At 43.8% G+C, this 17614-nt stretch overlaps 1 protein-coding gene across 2 annotated transcripts in view; it reads right to left on the bottom strand.

The window, feature by feature from the left end:
* The window catches only part of FNTB (farnesyltransferase, CAAX box, subunit beta), a 68202-nt gene extending 56002 nt beyond the window's left edge, over positions 1-12200 (bottom strand). For both annotated transcript variants that reach the window (XR_544714.2, XM_008518966.2), the window contains exon 1: positions 9251-12200. Coding sequence is in view for 1 of the 2 variants with exons in the window: in XM_008518966.2 (XP_008517188.2) it covers positions 9251-9394 (144 nt within the window). In the remaining variant the exon portion in view is untranslated. The remainder of the gene's footprint in view (positions 1-9250) is intronic.
* Between the last annotated feature and the right edge of the window lie 5414 nt (positions 12201-17614).

The following is a 17614-nucleotide window of genomic DNA, read 5'->3' as shown; positions in this document are numbered from 1 at the left end:
CGGCAGAGATGGTAAAACCCAATATAAAAGGGAAAAATATGGGCTACTGAGTAAATGTTGCTGGTAGAAAAATTAACTTACTACTTCACACCCTAAAAAAAGAAAGAAATTCTAAGTTGATTAAACTTGAACATGAAAAACTCGAGTCAAATTATTAGAAAAGCATATAGGAGAATACCTTTATATTCTTGGGATAGAGAAAAATTTCTTCAAAAAGCCAAAACTGTAAGGAAAAAGACAGATAAAAGCATAAGCATAAGCAAGGTTAAAGGCAAACAAGAGCATAGAGGAAGATACTTGGAACATATGTAAAAGACACTCTTTCCCAAATTGAGACCTCTGACAATGCCTAGTCTTGGAGAGGGTGGGGGGAAATAGAGCTCCGGGACCCCACCAGTGAGCGCTTAGACGCTAGATCCAATTGAGGGCAAAATGGCAGCAGGTACTAACACTGAAAGGGCACAGACCCGACAAGCCAGCAATTCTACCTCTCAGGTAGAGATCTCCTAGAGAAACTTTACATGTGCACAACAAGGTATGCATAAAGATGCTCGCTGGGGGGCTGGCCCCGTGGCCGAGTGGTTAAGTTCGCGCGCTCCGCTGCAGGCGGCCCAGTGTTTTGTTGGTTCGAATCCTGGGCGCGGACATGGCACTGCTCATCAGACCACGCTGAGGCAGCGTCCCACATGCCACAACTAGAAGAATACACAACTATGTACCGGGGGGCTTTGGGGAGAAAAAGGAAAAAATAAAAAAATCTTTAAAAAAAAAAAAAAAGATGCTCGCTGGAGTACTGCAAATAACAGTAAAAACTTAGATACAACCCAAATGCCCATCAACAGGGCGGGGATGGATCAAACAGAACACTCTGTACTATACTGCACCATACACCTAGGTTTCCTCGGCGACTACCACACACCTACAGTATAAAGAGTGGCATACTCTACACACCACATAGGAGTGTAGAAAAAATTCCACGCTTCAGTGGGAAACTACGCCCTGTCTATAGCACACCCTTCCAAGCTGATTCCAGCCCTGTTCATTGTCTTTGAACTATTTTAGACCTCTTTGTAAACTGTAGGTAACTGATAAGATATGCAAATTATATCTTGTCCCTTAAGTTTTGACTTGATTGACTTCCCTCCCCACTGTGGAAAAAACAGTTTTGCCTCCATGTGCAATTCAATTTCTTTACTTCACATAAATTTGTGCCTTTTGACTTTTCCTTTGAACAAGTCATAACATCTGCCTGGTTCCCCATATGTGAGTAAAACAAAAATTTTAACATGTTCATTTTTATCTATATGAGTCACGATTTTACCTTTTCTGAAAATTACCTTTATCAGTAGTTAATAGGATGAACTGGATGTACAGACATCAATTTGGAAAGAGATGGAAAAGATTAAACGGAAAAAGGCAAGATGACGGAGTGCGACAATTTACGCAAATTTTTTTTTTTTTAAAGATTTTATTTTTTCCTTTTTCTCCCCAAAGCCCCCCGGTACATAGCTGTGTATTCTTCGTTGTGGGTTCTTCTAGTTGTGGCATGTGGGACGCTGCCTCAGCGTGGTCTGATGAGCAGTGCCATGTCCGCGCCCAGGATTCGAACTAACGAAACACTGGGCCGCCTGCAGCGGAGCGCGCGTACTTAACCACTCGGCCACGGGGCCAGCCCCAATTTATGCAAATTTTTTAAAGCAACACACACATACAGAGTTTATGGACTCATAAAAGGATTAAAAGTGAGGAAGTGAAAGGATACACAACTCATGACAGAAGTTGCTTCTGGAGATGGCAAGGGGACAAACTGAACTGGGGGTGGAGTTAAAGGAGACTGTAGCTATATTTATAATTGCCTTTAAACAAATAGCCGGAAGCAAAAAAATAAGTTGTTAGCAACCGTTAATTCTAGGTTATAGGAAAATGGCTAATTATGTTATTATTTATACTTTTTGTTAACTATAAATTTCTTAAAAAAGAAAAAAATTTGGGGCTGGCCCCGTGGCTGAGTGGTTAAGTTCGTGCGCTCTGCTGCAGGCAGCCCAGTGTTTCGTTGGTTCGAATCCTGGGCGCGGACATGGCACTGCTCATCAAACCACGCTGAGGCAGCGTCCCACGTGCCACAACTAGAAGGACCCACAACGAAGAATAAACAACTATGTACCGGGGGGCTTTGGGGAGAAAAAGGGAAAAAAATAAAATCTTTAAAAAAAAAAAAGAAAAAAATTTAAAAGTGCTTAGTTTTGCACTGCCTTATCACCCAGGCTTTCCCACACCTATAGAGACAGGCCCCGACATAGAAAAGATGCCGTGATCTAGAAGTTCACTGGTTAGTCAGTTGATTAGACCTTATTCGTTTTCCCATCAAAGTAATGTTGTACCTGACAGGTTTCCAGGCCAGGCCTCCCAAAGCTATTTAATGTATAACATAACTGTTAATGCCAATAGTACGTCTCTCATCTGCTCCAGAAATGAGGTAATGCTTACTTAGGATAGGGCAGAAAGGGAACACAAGAGTTTAGTTAAGTCTACCAGCTTGCTGGAAGTTTACCCCTGCTTCTGACAGGGCACGGCCTAGTGTTTCTATGCAGAGAATGTTTTAAGTTTGCTGAAGTCAGATTATACGTAGTGAGGATACTAGAATATGCCATGCCAAAATACGCCTCTTTAACATAAGGATTCTTTTGAGCTGAAGGCCACTGACGACCAGGAGATACAGGAAAAGCTCTAAATACAGGGCATAAATTTGCCTCTTGTAAAAGAAATTTCCTTTTGTAAAGGTATCTCCCTCTCTGTATAAGGAAATGGAAGACTCCTAACAACTCTTAGCAATGGAGAAGGCCCCGACTTAAATATGCATAACAAACCTGACGAAACCACTCTTGTTCACCATGCTTTTCCTGGTCCCTTCCCATAACTTGTCTTTCCACCCAGAAGCCAAAAACCTTTTTCCTTTGTTTTAGCCTAAGATGGTACATAAACCCAAGTTGTAACCACCCCTTTGGGTTACTCATTGATGAGTGCTCCCATGTGTACATACGCAACACACATGTTAATAAATTTCTTTTTCTCTTGTTAATCTGTCTTTGGCCAATCTAATTTATAGGGCCCCAGCTGGAGAACCCTAGATGGGTAGAGGAAAAGATTTTTTTTCCTCCCCTACTATATATTTATATTAATTTATATTCATATATATATATGCACCTGTATCTTTAAAATATATAATATAAACTAAAAATAAATATATACTAGTATGTGCACGTATATGGTCTGTATACATGATATAAACTAATATGTACATTAGTTGTGTTTTTCAGTGATGGAATCCAGGGCCACAGACAAAGTGACAGCACCCAGTCCCCAAGAGTTAGGTGCTATGGCAATAAACAAACGCAGATCTAACGATCTGCCTGCATTCTCAACAGCTCTGTTTAAAAGACAGCTCGTGGAATTTTTCTGGAAATCCAATCAGCAGAAGCACAGAATAATTTCCATTCACAGATGAGTGGTAAAAACCAACTAATGCATTTGGTACTTTCTCTTTCACAGCTTCTATCTGCAGCCAATCTGACGATGCAGCAACTTTCCTATCACGGACTATCACTTTCCTTCTCCCGCCCCCTCGCTCCCAGAGGAGGACCGCTCCAGAAAGCAGTTTCGCTGCCTGACACTCATGCTAATGCTGAAGCTACAGTAAAAGAATCATTAATAGATCAAACATAACGCAAAGATTTTCCTAAAAAAATTATCCCTCAGAAAAAACAACTCACTTTTACAAAGTAACTCTTGCTGTGGGGAGTTCTTCCAATTCTTTATTTTGAATACAAAGTACCAGTGGGGTTTGACACATCAGCCTAAAACTACCTCAATCCAGGTCTGGTTTGGGCTGTTTATAGAGGTCAACTGATGGTATCAGGAAAGAAGACAAATTAAACACAGGCTTAGCAATTATTCCTGGGGTATGAACTCACACTTCCACATGTAAGTTCCACTGTAAACCCTTTTAAAGATCACTTTAAAAAGTAATGAAGTGGTTAAGTTGTCTCAATCACAGATATATACCAACTGGACACATTGTGAAAGAATGCTAATGTTATGCAAGTGGCTACTTTTAACTTGGGATGAAATATTCTTACCCACATTCAAAAAACTGAAAGTGTAGTCTGGAAAAAATGTATTGGCTGATCCAAAATGTGGCTCCACCAATGATAAAAATACTAAAGTCAACGATACACATAAAGAGTTTGAAGAAAAATGTTTCACTAACACGGAGGAAAAAGAATATTTCCAAATTAGTGTGATTTTATAAAGTATGTGATTTTACATAGGAATATGTACCTAAATTTACAATGTAAATTTTCTAAGTAGGCATTTGATTTGCTCACCTCCATACCTAAAAGTACGTGTATTTTGAAGTTGACCAAAAAACATTATTTTTGACTTTAATAGGGAAAATGGGAAATTTTTGATATTTAGAATTGCCTTATAGTTGGGCAACATGGTATATGCTGAATTCCAAGAAAATAAAACTGATTCACATAGCTAGCCTACTGACCACTTAACCAAGCAAAGCTCTGGTCCCTTCTATCAGAAGCATAAGAAACGATTAAGTTTGATCATATTTAGCGACTTGTTCCACCTCTACTTAATAACCTTTTGGAGAATATACCTTGAAACAAGTCAACAGCAGGAGTTCAGGATTCATTCCTGGACCTCTGACACTCCCTCCTTCAGGATCTGCAGTGGGGCAACGCCCATCACTTGAAACCAGCTCCTTAGCCAGGCTCTCCACCCTTCCTACCCCTGCCCCACCCCCCCCATTGGCCCTGCCCATCCAGCTGACCTACTTTCCTACCACAACCAACCTGCACCCTCCATTCCCAGTAAGCTGGAGTCTTCCCTCAAAACAGCTCCTCCCACTGGAACGGCTGCCCCCCAGCTCCATCCTTTAGAGCCCAGCCCCACGCCCACGTGAAGTTGTCCTGACTGCCTCAGCCCACAGACCAGCCTCCACTCCCTGTGCAATTACGACCGCATACGCAATGCAGTCATAAGTGAGCATTAATTACATGCTCTTGTAAATTATTCTCTAATTGCTTCAGGCATATTTTTTTTTCCTCTAAGACAGAAGAATTTTGAGGTCAGGGACTAAGACCGATAATTGTTCTATACTCCACTCAGAGTTGACTGTCACTTGACTGAATGCTGTCTAACGATATCGTGCCATTTCAAGTGGAGGATGCTTTCGCCTCTGTTCAAGAGCAAACTGAAGGAAAAAGAGAAGTAGTATCTTCCGTAAACAACTGTTTTTAGCAAGGCTGCTACCTCGGAGACTGTACCAGTACTAACTGCTGGCCTGAATCACAGAGCATCTGCAATGGGGTGACTGCAAATGGCACAACAAAAGAAGACAACCACTAACAGTACAATCGCGCCTTGCTTTCTAGAGTCATAAAAGTCTCTCCATGCATCAAATCCATCAGCAAAACAGGTTATCAAAGTAGAGACCTTCAAAAACTGCCCAGCACCTGATTACCTCCACTGCCATAGCCCTGAGCTCAGACGCTGTCGTATGTCACCTGCAGTCCTGCAACAGCCTCCCTGTACCCACCCTCGCCTCCCCTCAATCTGCTCCTCACCTCCCCACAATCTGCTCTCAACAGTGACCTCAAGGAGTCTGTTGAAATGCTGGTCAGCTTGTGTCAAAACCCCGCCATTATGGATCAGTGTGACTCCTGGTAGGAGACAGATGGCACATTCAAAGTGGGTGATCTGAGGAGAGTTTATAAAGGCACTAGTTACAAAGGTGTGAGCAGGTATAGCAAAACCACAGAGTGTAGTACTGTGGGGCTGGCAACAGACGGCATCCCCTCCTAGACCTGAAGGTGGGAAGAGAAGTGGAAAGGGAAAGAGAGAGCCCATGGAGGAGGCCCCTGAGAGGAGGTGGGACCTCAATTCAAAGACACTCCAGCCCACATGACCCTGCAGGAAGGGAACGAATACACCAATCCCATTCTTCTCCCTGCCTCTCTCTCATCTGCTATCCGTACTCCCCATGGCCAAATACAACTAGAAGCCATAAGGCAAGGGAGCCTGCCACTGCAGGTCCACCTCCAGGGGCACATCTCCAGAGCAGGGTGGAAAAGGGTAGAGCGAATCTGGGGAGGTAGACGGAAGCTCTCCAGCCCAGTGGCTCCCATCTCAATCAGGTACCTACAACAAAAGTACTTACAATGGCCTATGAGCCCCTCTACGGCCAGCCTCATCTCCTACTCTCCTCTTTGCTAACCCTCTTCTCCCAGTGGCTCCCACTCACCAGGGACATGCCTGCCTTGAGTCCTTTGCACTTGCTGCTTTCTCTGCCCAGGATGCTTTTCCCTGGGTACACAAGTGGCTTGTTTCTTCTCTTACTTCAGGTCTCAGCTAAAACATCACATCATCAGAGGTTTTCCCTTACCATCTTACATAAAAACCTCCCCTGCTCCCACCCCACCCATTCCGGGCACACTCTATTCCCTAATCCTGCTTTAATATTCTCCACAGTACTTCTCTCTAGCATTAAATAGATAGACAATAGATAGATAAATAGATAGGGTTTTTTTCCCTTTTTGATTGCCTCCCTGGCCTAGAACAAAAGTTTCATAAAGGCATCAATTTGGCCTCTTTCGTGCCCCACCTTACGTCCAGTGGCAAGAACAGTGCCTGGCATATAGAAGGAACTCAAGTAACTGGTTTTTTGTTTTGTTTGTTTATTTTTATTTTTTCCTTTTTCTCCCCAAAGCCCCCAGTACATAGTTGTATATTCTCAGTTGTGGGTCCTTCTAGCTGTGGCATGTGGGATGCCGCCTCAGCATGGCTTGATGGGCAGTGCCACGTCCGCGCCCAGGATTCGAACCCGCGAAACAGTGGGCCGCTACAGCGGAGTGCGACAACTTAACCTCTCGGCCATGGGGCCAGCCCCTCAAGTAATTGTTAAATGAACAAAAATGAATGGACAGAACAGAAGGACCCATAGCTAAGGGCTCTTGCCACTGTTCATAGATTTAACTCCTATTATCAAATTATTGTTTAACAAATAGTCTTCCAATAATCAGATAGGAAGCAGGTGACCAGCATTTGTTTTTATTGGCAACGGCACAAAATTGAGCTGTCAGTAAACCCTACAAATAAATGGACGCTTCAGTCAGAACCAAAAGAATAATAGTAGTGTTTTCTGCAAATGACTCATCCTAGCAAGGCTGGTATTTCTTAGGAATATATCATCATTAATCTACCAACATAGCACTTCTCTAAGCCTCAGTCTTCTCATCTGTAAAATGTGTCAGGATTGAATGATAATGTACGGAGAGCACTTAGCACAGCACTGGGACCCAATAAATGGACACTATGATGATTATTAAGACACTGAGGCAGCCACGAGAATGAGACACTACATTATCTTCCTACTATCTGGAACTGTTTGTCCTAGATTTTTAAAATGAGAGCTGGAGTAACGACATGGAAAAGAAATATAAGATGCTCTGCCATCTACTACACAGTTGGGCCTAGATTCGAAAGACATCCTATAATACCAACATCCCAACATCCCATATCAGAGCCTAGTTTCCACACCTGGCCAGACCTTGGCGAACCCTTTCAGAGATCTGTACCTTGTTGCACCCCTTTCTGCATCACTCGTTATGCCTACGCACTTGGAATACAAGTGCTGCTGTTTTCTTGGTAGAAACTAAACAGGGTCACTCTACTGAAAAAAGCAGTACAGGAAAAAGAGAAAGAGTAGATCAGCAAAGCTCCTGATAATGCTCCTGTTTTTGACTTGTCCTTCTAACCAGGGAAGTCTCTGTTTTGGTCTGTAAATTAACAGACCAATATCTGATTCCCTTTTTTCCACTAGCATCTATCCATAACATTATCTGCGGGATCAATTCAGTTAACTACATAAAAGGTGACTCCACAGTCTTAGGACTGATAAAAAAAAAAAAAAAGGCCTGACCTGAAGCAACCCAACAATTCACCACTTAGGAATACCGCAAAGATCCTGTAGGTTTTTCATTAATGGGAGATTTCTTTGCAATCTTTTGCAAAAGACTTCTATAGAAGGACACAATGGTGGGCTAACTGAGCCGGGGAGCTAGATTCAATAAGGTTCTAGTCTAAAACCCACAAGGCTTAAATCTCCAGTTAAAATATTCTCTCTGCTACCATGTGTATAACTGTGTATTCCAGCTCGTTTCTGTTATTAATTTACAGTCATAAATGTACAATATAATAATCATTACTAATTTTACCAAAAGGGAGGCTTCCAACTTCAGGTATGAAAGTCAAAGCAGGTCCCTCCAAGGTTAAGCCTGGAGACCGATATTACTAAGAGATTTTATTTTAGCAAGCAGCCTGATGCTTACTTGTTAGTGCTAAAAAGAATCATCCTGACCACTTCTTCCAGTGACAGATAGGCAAAGATTTCCACAGTGACTTGGGAAGAATTCCAACTGGGGAATAAGAAAAACAAAACTATAGTTCACTACTCATTCCTCACTCTTCAAAGTGACAGGTTGGATCCTACTTCAAGGCCTCGGTGAATGAATGACAAGCAATCCAAATTTACACTTTTATTACAGCACATTCCAAACTTGTATTGTTTTCCTGTCTGTCTTCCCCAACCAGGCTGTGCCACGCACATGGTCAGGCGCTGTTTTCTTTCTTTGTATTTCCAGCGTTTAACATTGTGTCCAACACACTGCTGGTGCTCAAATGATTGAATGACTACCAAAATGCCCACCCACGAGGCAGGCCCAAAACCTGGCACTGTGGGTCAGAAATTAAACAGATCGTGGAATGGCATGATCGCAGTCTGGCCACTTCTCTTACCCCTATGTCCCTAAACTACAGCAGTGTGGGGAAAGTCACTATCCACACGAGAACCTCCGGATGTCCTGGCAGAATGGAGCGGGCTGTCTGACCGCCCGGGCTGCTTCGGCCCTCCAGGCACAGAACACGATTCTCTCCGCTCCCTGAGGCTGTCCTCTCCTCCAAGCCAAATCTGACAATGACCCCTCCCCAACCTTGCCCCATAAACGCTCCACTCTCCAGTTCGAGCCTGGGTGCCCAGAGCTTCTCAGAGGCGAGGCACCGCGATGCACGGTGGGAGTAGTAGTTCTCCGGTAAGTTTCACAACCGGGCAGCCCTAAGAGCGGGACTCCCACTCCCAGAAGCCCCCGCGTGGACGCCTCGCCCGGTCCTGCCACCTCACCTGTTCTATGGACGTGACTGTTTCCACCGAGTCGTCCTGCAACCGCTCCCGCGCGTGCTCGGGCCTCAGACTGTACAGTGGCTCTGACCAGACAGGGGAGGAAGATGGAGGGCAACAGTAGGTGAAGGAACTCGGAGAAGCCATGATCAGGAGAGCAGCGGGCGGTGTATAGGACTCAGCTTCGCCAAACAACAACGCGCATTGAAACTGGAGCGGGCTAAGGCGCTACGGAGAGTGGGTAGAGTCAAAAAGGTTTTGAACGCGAATCTCTCCTCCCACCTCCACATCTTCAGGGAGTGAGTTACTGGGATACTGCCGCCCTCTTTGGGCAGAGGAACTGCTGCAAGAGGCTCCGCTTCCTGGCGCGCGAGGAAGGAAGGATGTGTACATCTGAATTTCATTTCAGAGAGATGATGTAGGATCCCGTGGCTCGTTATGCAAGTTAAACACACACACTTCTTTTCAACATTCTGCTAATACTCGCTTAATTGTAATGGCAGTAGTTCTCAGTTTCGGGCGCCCAAGAACCCAATGCATGTAACTTGAAAAGCATTTCTGACAGCTCTCCTGGTTGCCTCAGTCGTGCTACTTCGAGTAGAACTATTATGTACCTTTGGGTATGAGACAGCCTCCCTGGAGAAGCCAGCAGCTTCTCAACAAAGGAATTGCCGCCTCACTACTCAGTGATGGAGGGGAGGGATGTTGTGCTTTTCTCCTGTTCCCTTCAGGGTTACAGTGCAGTAGCAGGAACTCAAACGCAGTAGAAGGAACAAATAAGTATAAGTGAAACAACCAAGGAAATGTTCATTCGTTTATCAGCACTTTTTATAGAGCACCGACTACATGTCAGGCACTGTGCTAGGCCCTAGGGATACAGAAGTGAACAAACAAGGTCCCTGCCCTTGGGAACCTTACAGTCTAGGGGAGTAGTTGGAATTAAATGAATGAACACAATAAATATATGAAGCAGTGATAAATGGTATGATGGAAAATAGCAGGGTCTATGAGAGAGACTAAAGCAGGAGGGGACTAATAAGATTGGGTAGTCAGGCCAAACCTGAGTAAGTGACATGTAAGCTGAGACCTGAAGGATGACAAGGAGCCATGCACGTGAACAATGCTGGGAAGAGCTCCACTAAAGGAAGGAACTCCAAGTTTGAGAGAACCCGCCACAAATATACATATGTATGTTTGTATTCGTTATGTTATTTATTCTGAAGGAGTTCAGAATAAACGAAGTTCTTTTTGAGTGGAGTTAATAATCACATATGCCTCCATAAAAATGTTAAAGTTTGATTTTAGGAAAACCCTGCCACCTTTGAACAAACAATAGAAGTGAATCTCTTTCAGGGCCCACATCAAAAGGGCTACGCCGAGATTGTAGTACCAAGACATTAAACTATTTAGGGGGGTTAGGGAGGGGGGAGAAGATGAGGTGATAAGAGACTTTCTAGATAGACTTGGACACAAGCTCAACTCCCTGCTCAGAGCACTTTACTCTGTTCCTGTTCAATTCCAAGTCCTATGCTGAGGACCCAGGGAGCCATGGTATGATATTTCACATCCAGCCATCCACTTTTCTCAGTCTCTGTCATCAAAGAGAAGCACTGAGAAAGATTCTCTGGATGAGGCTGGGACAGCCTAAACGGCTTAGGTGGATAAACACTATCACCATGCCCATTTCAATGGTACTGTTGTGAGTGAAGCCCTTGAGGTGGTGAAATGTTTCCAAATCTGGGAATTAGTGGGACATATATGGGTTAGGATCAGGGATATGGCTGCGCAACATGAAATGGTGTCATTGTACTTCCCTCTGTATTGGTGTCTTTTTTTTTTTTTTTTTTTTTTGAGGAAGACTGGCCCTGAGCTAACATCCATGCCCATCTTCCTCTACTTTATATACGGGATGCCTGCTACAGCATGGCTTGACAAGCGGTGCATAGGTCTGCCCCCGGATCTGAACCGGTGACCCCTGGGCTGTTGAAGCGGAAAGTGCAAACTTAACTGCTGCGCCCTCGGCCAGCTCCCTCTGTTGGCATCTTATTGTCTTTCCCTTAGTTCTGTTTTGGGAAAAAGTGATCTGATAAAGTCTGGATGGCATCTAAGGATTGAGCCTTCTTAGTAAAGAGTTGCTTTGCTGGCTGGAAATTTAAGTTGAGCTACTGAAAGAGTAGCCAGAACAGTTTTGTAACAAATTGTTACATCTGTGCCTGAAGCAATTGCAAATTGTATTCAAGAACTAGAAATCCATTTCCGAAATGCAATCTCCTCTGCAGTGGGATCTGAAAGATGTGAATAGGGGCGTGGCAAGAGTCTCCTGCAGGAGAGAGTCTGTTCCTGTGCTGGGCGCCAAGCTGAATGCCGAGGAGACAGTGGTGAACAAGCCAGACACAGTCTCAGCCCTTACCGGCCTCATGACTTACCACAAGAAACAGTCATTACAGAATTGACCATTTCATTACAGTTGGAGGAAATGGCTGAGGGAGAAAAGCAGCACAGGGCACTGTGAGACTGCATAACAGGGGACGCTGAAGGTAGTCTGGAAGATCGGGAAAGACTGACGTGAGGAAATGAGTTAACTAACCCAGGGTGAGGAGATGTCCCAGGCCCAGGGAACCCAGCAACAATCAAAACTCAAGTGAAACAAGGAATGAAAACCATGAGGCGTTTGTACTCTGTGTAGCATCAGGAATGTTGTTCAGCCTTGGATTGGCAGTGGCCCACTGGTTGTCCTTCTTCTGGGTTTAATAAAACCACTCGTTCAAGAAGCAGAATGAACATAAATATTGGCTCTATGGCAGAGCATGATGTACTTACAGAGGAAAGTCTTAGTAATGATCATTAATAGCGACTCCAGCTTGGACTGCAGATGGTTTGGGTTTATTTTACTCACGTGTCTGATATTTTTGTAAATTAAACTGTGACTTGTAATTGTTTCTTAAAAAATAATATAAAATGTGCATAGTGCTATTTTGTACAAAGGCAAGAAAACAAGAAAAAAAATTAATGACCTGAATAAACCACTAGAGGGCGTTTCTGACCCTAGGGTAGGCTTACAGAGGAAGCTTTAAAACTGCTCCCTGCATGACTCACACAAGCCCATATGTCCGCATGAATTGTTTCTTTTAATATCTTATGAAACTATGTAATAATACATATCTTGGAAAGTTTGGAAAATGGAAAGAACTCATCTGTTATCCTGCTAGGTAATTAATTTCCTCCCCCACATTTACTCCTCTCCCAGCATCTGTGGCCTCCTACTCTGCCATCTCTGTCCCTCTTGCCCCCCTGAAAGGAATGACTCCCCAGCTGTTACCTAGGCTAGCCCCTCCCCGTCCCCTCACACCCCACTGGAGGACGTCACTCCAACAATCCTCCCTTGCTTCTCCTAAAACATCAAATTGTCCCTGTACTTCATCATGCCCATCACCCTCAAACATTCTCGGAGAAAAAAGATATTTTGAACCCTCTTGATTCCACTTCTTCCCCAGCTACCTCCCCATTACTCATTTCCTCCCTACCAATTCCTGTCTCCAATTCCTCTCCTCCAACTGCCTCCTGAACTCCACATTGCTAAATCCAAGGGCCACTTCTGAGTCCCTCTCATCTTCCTACGTGGCTTCCTCGCAACCTTCAACACAGTTGATCTTTCGCTTCTCCTTGAAATACCTTCCTCTTGTCGTGTCCAACCCTGGCCTCTGCTGTTTCTTCGTCTCCTTCACCCCTTAACTTTACAGCATCTCAGGGTTCTCTGTCTACACCCTCTTGCCTGTGAGCTCAAGCAGTCTGTATTTGAAATACCACCTGTAGATTGATAACTCCCTCATTTGTAGCTCCATCCTGGATCTCTCTCCTGAACTCCAGAGTTCATATCTATATCCTATTTGCATTTCCACTTGGGTATCTAATAGGCATCTCAAGCTTAGTATGTCTACAAGAGAGCTGCTTCTTTCTCTTCCAAACCTGTGCACTTGGTCTTCCCCTTCTCAGTTGTGGTAACTCCATCCTTCCCCTTACTCCAAATACCTTGGAGCCATCCTTGATGCCTATTTCTCTCACTCCCCGTAAATCTTATTGAAAATACATCCAGAATCTGATTACTGCTTACCAGTTCCACTGCTAGCATCCTGGTCCAGGGCACCATCATCTGCTACTTGGATTTTTACAGTTATCTCTTAACTGTCCTTCCTGTTTCCATCTTAGCCTGCTGTAGCCTAATATAAACTCAAAAGCTAGACTGAAACTTTGCCTTTTTTTTTAATTTAAATTTTTTTTTTTTTTTTTTGGTGAGAAAGATTGTCCGTGAGCTAACATTTGTGCCAATCTTCTTCTATTTTTTACGTGAGATGCCACCACAGCGTGGCTTGATGAACGGTGTGTAGGTCAGCACCCAGGATCCGAACCCACAAACCCCGGGCTGCTGAAGCAGAGTGGGCAAACCCAACCACTATGCCACTCGGTTGGCCCCAGACTGAACTTTTTTCACTGTAAGCAAAGTCACCCCTTCACTCAAAGCCCTTTTTTCATCTCATTCAGAGTCAAAATCAAGGTCCTACCACGGCCTAGAAGGCCTCAATGACCTGGCCTCTTCTCCTGTACTCTCCTGCTTGTCACTCTGTCCACCCAGGCTGGCCTCCCTGCTGTGCTGTACGCTCAGATACTCGCTAGCCTCGGAGTGTTTCTGCTCGCTCTGCCAGTCCTGCAGTGCTCTCCCCCAGGCACCGACCCCGCTTGTCCTCTCACTTCTCGTGGTCTTTACTCGAGTTCCTTTCCCTGGAGGACTTTCCTGACCTCCCATACGAAATCACAATGCCCCCACCCACAGTAATGCTCTGTCCACTCTCCCCTACTCTGATCACCAGCTGACAGACCTTATATGTTATGTTTATTTTGTCTACTATCTTTTCCCACCCCTGGAGTGTAAGCTCTCAGGGTGGGGACTTTTGTATTGTTCCTTGCTGATTCTCTGGCACATAATAGGCACTGAGTACATTAAGTGATTTAAATGATTTCCAATCATTGTAATAAACATTTGAGTACTTGTTTGTGTGACATACTGTAAAAGAGAATGACAGTGAATGGAATACTAGCCTCACACTTCAGGAGCTCACTAGCTACTATAAGAATAAACTATATAAATATGAAATAAATATAGAAAGTAAATAAATATATAATAAAATAATATAGACATAAATGTAAACAAAATAAGAGAATATATATACAACATGCAGTGGGAGAATAGGGAAGGAGTAATTTATTCTAATCTATTTAATGAGGGTAGCCTTTCAATATGTAACATTTGTGTCAATAATACTTCAATAACATAAGTATTCCCTGATAATAATTTTTAAATGATTGCAGTAGAATTTGGAAATTGTGAAATTCTATTTTTTATTCTTATTTGTTGTAGCACACAAAAGAAAATGTAAAAAGTTTCCAATCACTCATAAAAGAATAGTTTTCTGCATACAATGATTTTATGGCACAGAGAACAAGTGTGAGCTTCTCAGAAATCAATGAATCATCGATTACACATGCCTGAATCATTTTATTGTGTCATATATTGATATAAAATTAATCACATTATATATTATTAATCATACATATACTCTACTACAGAAAGCCTGTACAAAAGTATTGATTCTTGGTCCTGTTTGGAGTTAATCATGGTGAAAACTATTTTACCAGCAGATACAAAATTGAAGCCAGTTAAAGAGCATTGCTCATACTGAGAAATCTGAGAAATGATTTTAAATACTTTGGAGAGGCAATGCCAGAAGTGTACACTCCAGAGCATCCTGGTGACTCTCAACCCAAGCTATGCCTTTAAAATACAGGCTTTCCTAGCACCACTCCAGGCCTTGAATCAGAATCTCTGGGGCCGGGGCCCAGTCACATGCATTTTTTAAAGCTCCATATGTGATGCTAATACACAGATGGGGTTGGAAGCCACCATGAACTTTCATTTTATGTGGTTAAAATGCTGGCTGTCCACTAGCTCCCCTCTCCATAGTAGGGAGTTGCAGCCGGGCAGTCACAGGCCAGCAGCCCCCCTTTGCATTTAGGCAGGGCCTTGTGACTGAGTTCTGGCCAATGGGATGTGGGCAAAAGTGACGTTCACCATGTCAGGCCTGGCCCTTCCACTGGATCCTCCACGTCCACTCTTTCCCATTCTCTGCCAGCAGGGCATCAATGCCTAGGGCCGCCCTCCATATTCAAAAGAACTTCATGCCACGTGTTCTGAAAGCTCAAAATCTCAATTAACAAAGAGATCTTCAGTGTTTTATTCCATTGGACAAATGGCATAATCCCTTTACAGATTCAAAATTGTTTTCTGGACAAATAGTGTGACCTCTTTCAAACGTGTATTTTTACCCCTCCCTTCAAACAGCCATTTTAAAGTTTGCTAACTTATGAGTACAGGGTCAACTCTCCCCTTCCCTGTTGATTGTCCCAAAGTTTCATGTTCCCTTGGAGTGTCCTGGAGCCCTCCTCGCCGGCTGTCTACAAGAGAGTCTGAGAGGGGGACTTAGGTGTATACTTAGGTGAGAAAAGAAAGCCTGTAATCTTGAAGCATGAGGGACATGGGGTGTGGTGTTTCCCAGTCCTTGGTTGGTGGGCACTCTCCTCCATCCTTCCTGCAAGGCAGATCTTATAAAGAGCAACATCTTGATCCAGCCCTGACGGCCTAGTGGTTAAAGTTCAGCACGCTCCACTTCGGCAGCCTGAGTTTGGGTCCCAGACACGGAACCACACCACTCATCTGTCAGTAGCCATGCTGTGGTGGCGGCTCACATAAAAGAACTTACAAATAGAATACACAACTACGTACTGGGGCTTTGGGGAGGGTGGAAAAAAAAAGAGAGGAAGATTGGCAACAAATGTTAGCTCAGGGAGAATCTTTCCCAGCAAAAAAAAAGAGCAACATGTTGCTTTTAAATTGAGTCCCACAGTGGGAGTCCTTGTTGAAGATAGCAGAGCCTCTGCCACCCTGGGTGCCTAAATGACTTTGTGGACAGAGTCACCCCTACTCCCACCTCCTTGGTGTGCATTAGACTTTACATGAGAGGGAAATAAATCTTTGTATTGGAACTCCTGAGATCTAGGGGTTTATCTGTTTCAGTATCTAACATTACCTTAATTAATACATTACAATGACGCGTTCCTGCATAGATTCCTAACTGCAGGTTGTATCTTGTCCCCCCAAACATAATTTTGACAATAAAAGTTTAATATGACACATATTGCTTGGCTGGTGATTACTAGTTATGTCTCTCAAGTCTAGTCTCATAAAGGGAAGAATCTCTCCTATGAGACTTTCCCATTACAAAATCCTCCACATCAACAGTCTGGACCACCTGTTAGGAACCAAGAAGATATCATAGCTTTCACTTCCTGGTCTGAGAGAGTGAGATTGTTCCTAAAAGCTATCTGTGCACGGGAAATATCTGATGAGTCTCCTGGATTTGTTCCTTGTCATGGGCTGAGTTGTGTCCTCCTGTCCCCAAATTCATTTCTTGAAGTCCTAACCCCTAATACCTCAGATTATGATTGTATTTTTGGAGATAAGGCCTTTAAAGAGGTAATTAGGGTAAAATGAGGTTATCAGGGTGGGCTCTAATGCAATGTGACTGATGTCCTTATAAGAAGAGGAGATTAGGACACAGACATACAGAACATGTGAACGTGAAAAACACGCGAACATGAAGATGGCTAGGTACAAAGAGAGAGGCCTCAGAGGAGCCAACTCTGCCCACATTAGATCTCAGACTTCTGGCCTCCAGAACTGTGAGAAAAATTCCACTGTTTTAAGTCACCCAGTGTGTGGCACTTTGTTATGGCAGCCCAAGCAGACTAATACAGTCCTGAAGGTGGTAGCCCGGACACCAGGACAATCTGAAAGGCTAGTGTGGGTCATTCTGTATTAACACCAGTTACCATCAGGATTGTTTCCTTTGGTCTCCAACCCCAATACACATGTGTCTCTGGCAACTTGCTCTCTCCCCTCTTTCTTTGTCATTTCAGAGTCTCTTTTCCTCTTTCTCTATTTATCAGAGATAGAAAAGAAAAAGGATGTGAATGGAGGACATTACTGAGATGATGGGGATGGGGGCTGTTTCTCCTAATCCTGAGATAAGATGGAAATCCTTTGCCAGGTGAGCACATCTCTTACAGTCTCTCAGAGTTGGAAAAACAGGTGTGAGTTGGGAAGAGGTGTGGGGTTTTGCTAATGGGGAGCCCCACGGTCCTACTGTGTTGAGCCGCGGCAGTGAGCTGCTTATGGGTGCATCTCTCTGGTTATTCAGCTGTTGCTATGGCAGATCCCGCAGTGGTGTCCTTGCTGGCTGTTTAAACAGGGAGCAT

This window comes from Equus przewalskii, chromosome 25 (assembly GCF_037783145.1).
Source record: "Equus przewalskii isolate Varuska chromosome 25, EquPr2, whole genome shotgun sequence".
In the NCBI taxonomy this organism is placed as follows: Eukaryota; Metazoa; Chordata; class Mammalia; order Perissodactyla; family Equidae; genus Equus; species Equus przewalskii.
The sequence above is the reverse complement of the archived record's forward strand: the minus strand, read 5'-3'. Positions and strand labels throughout refer to the sequence as shown.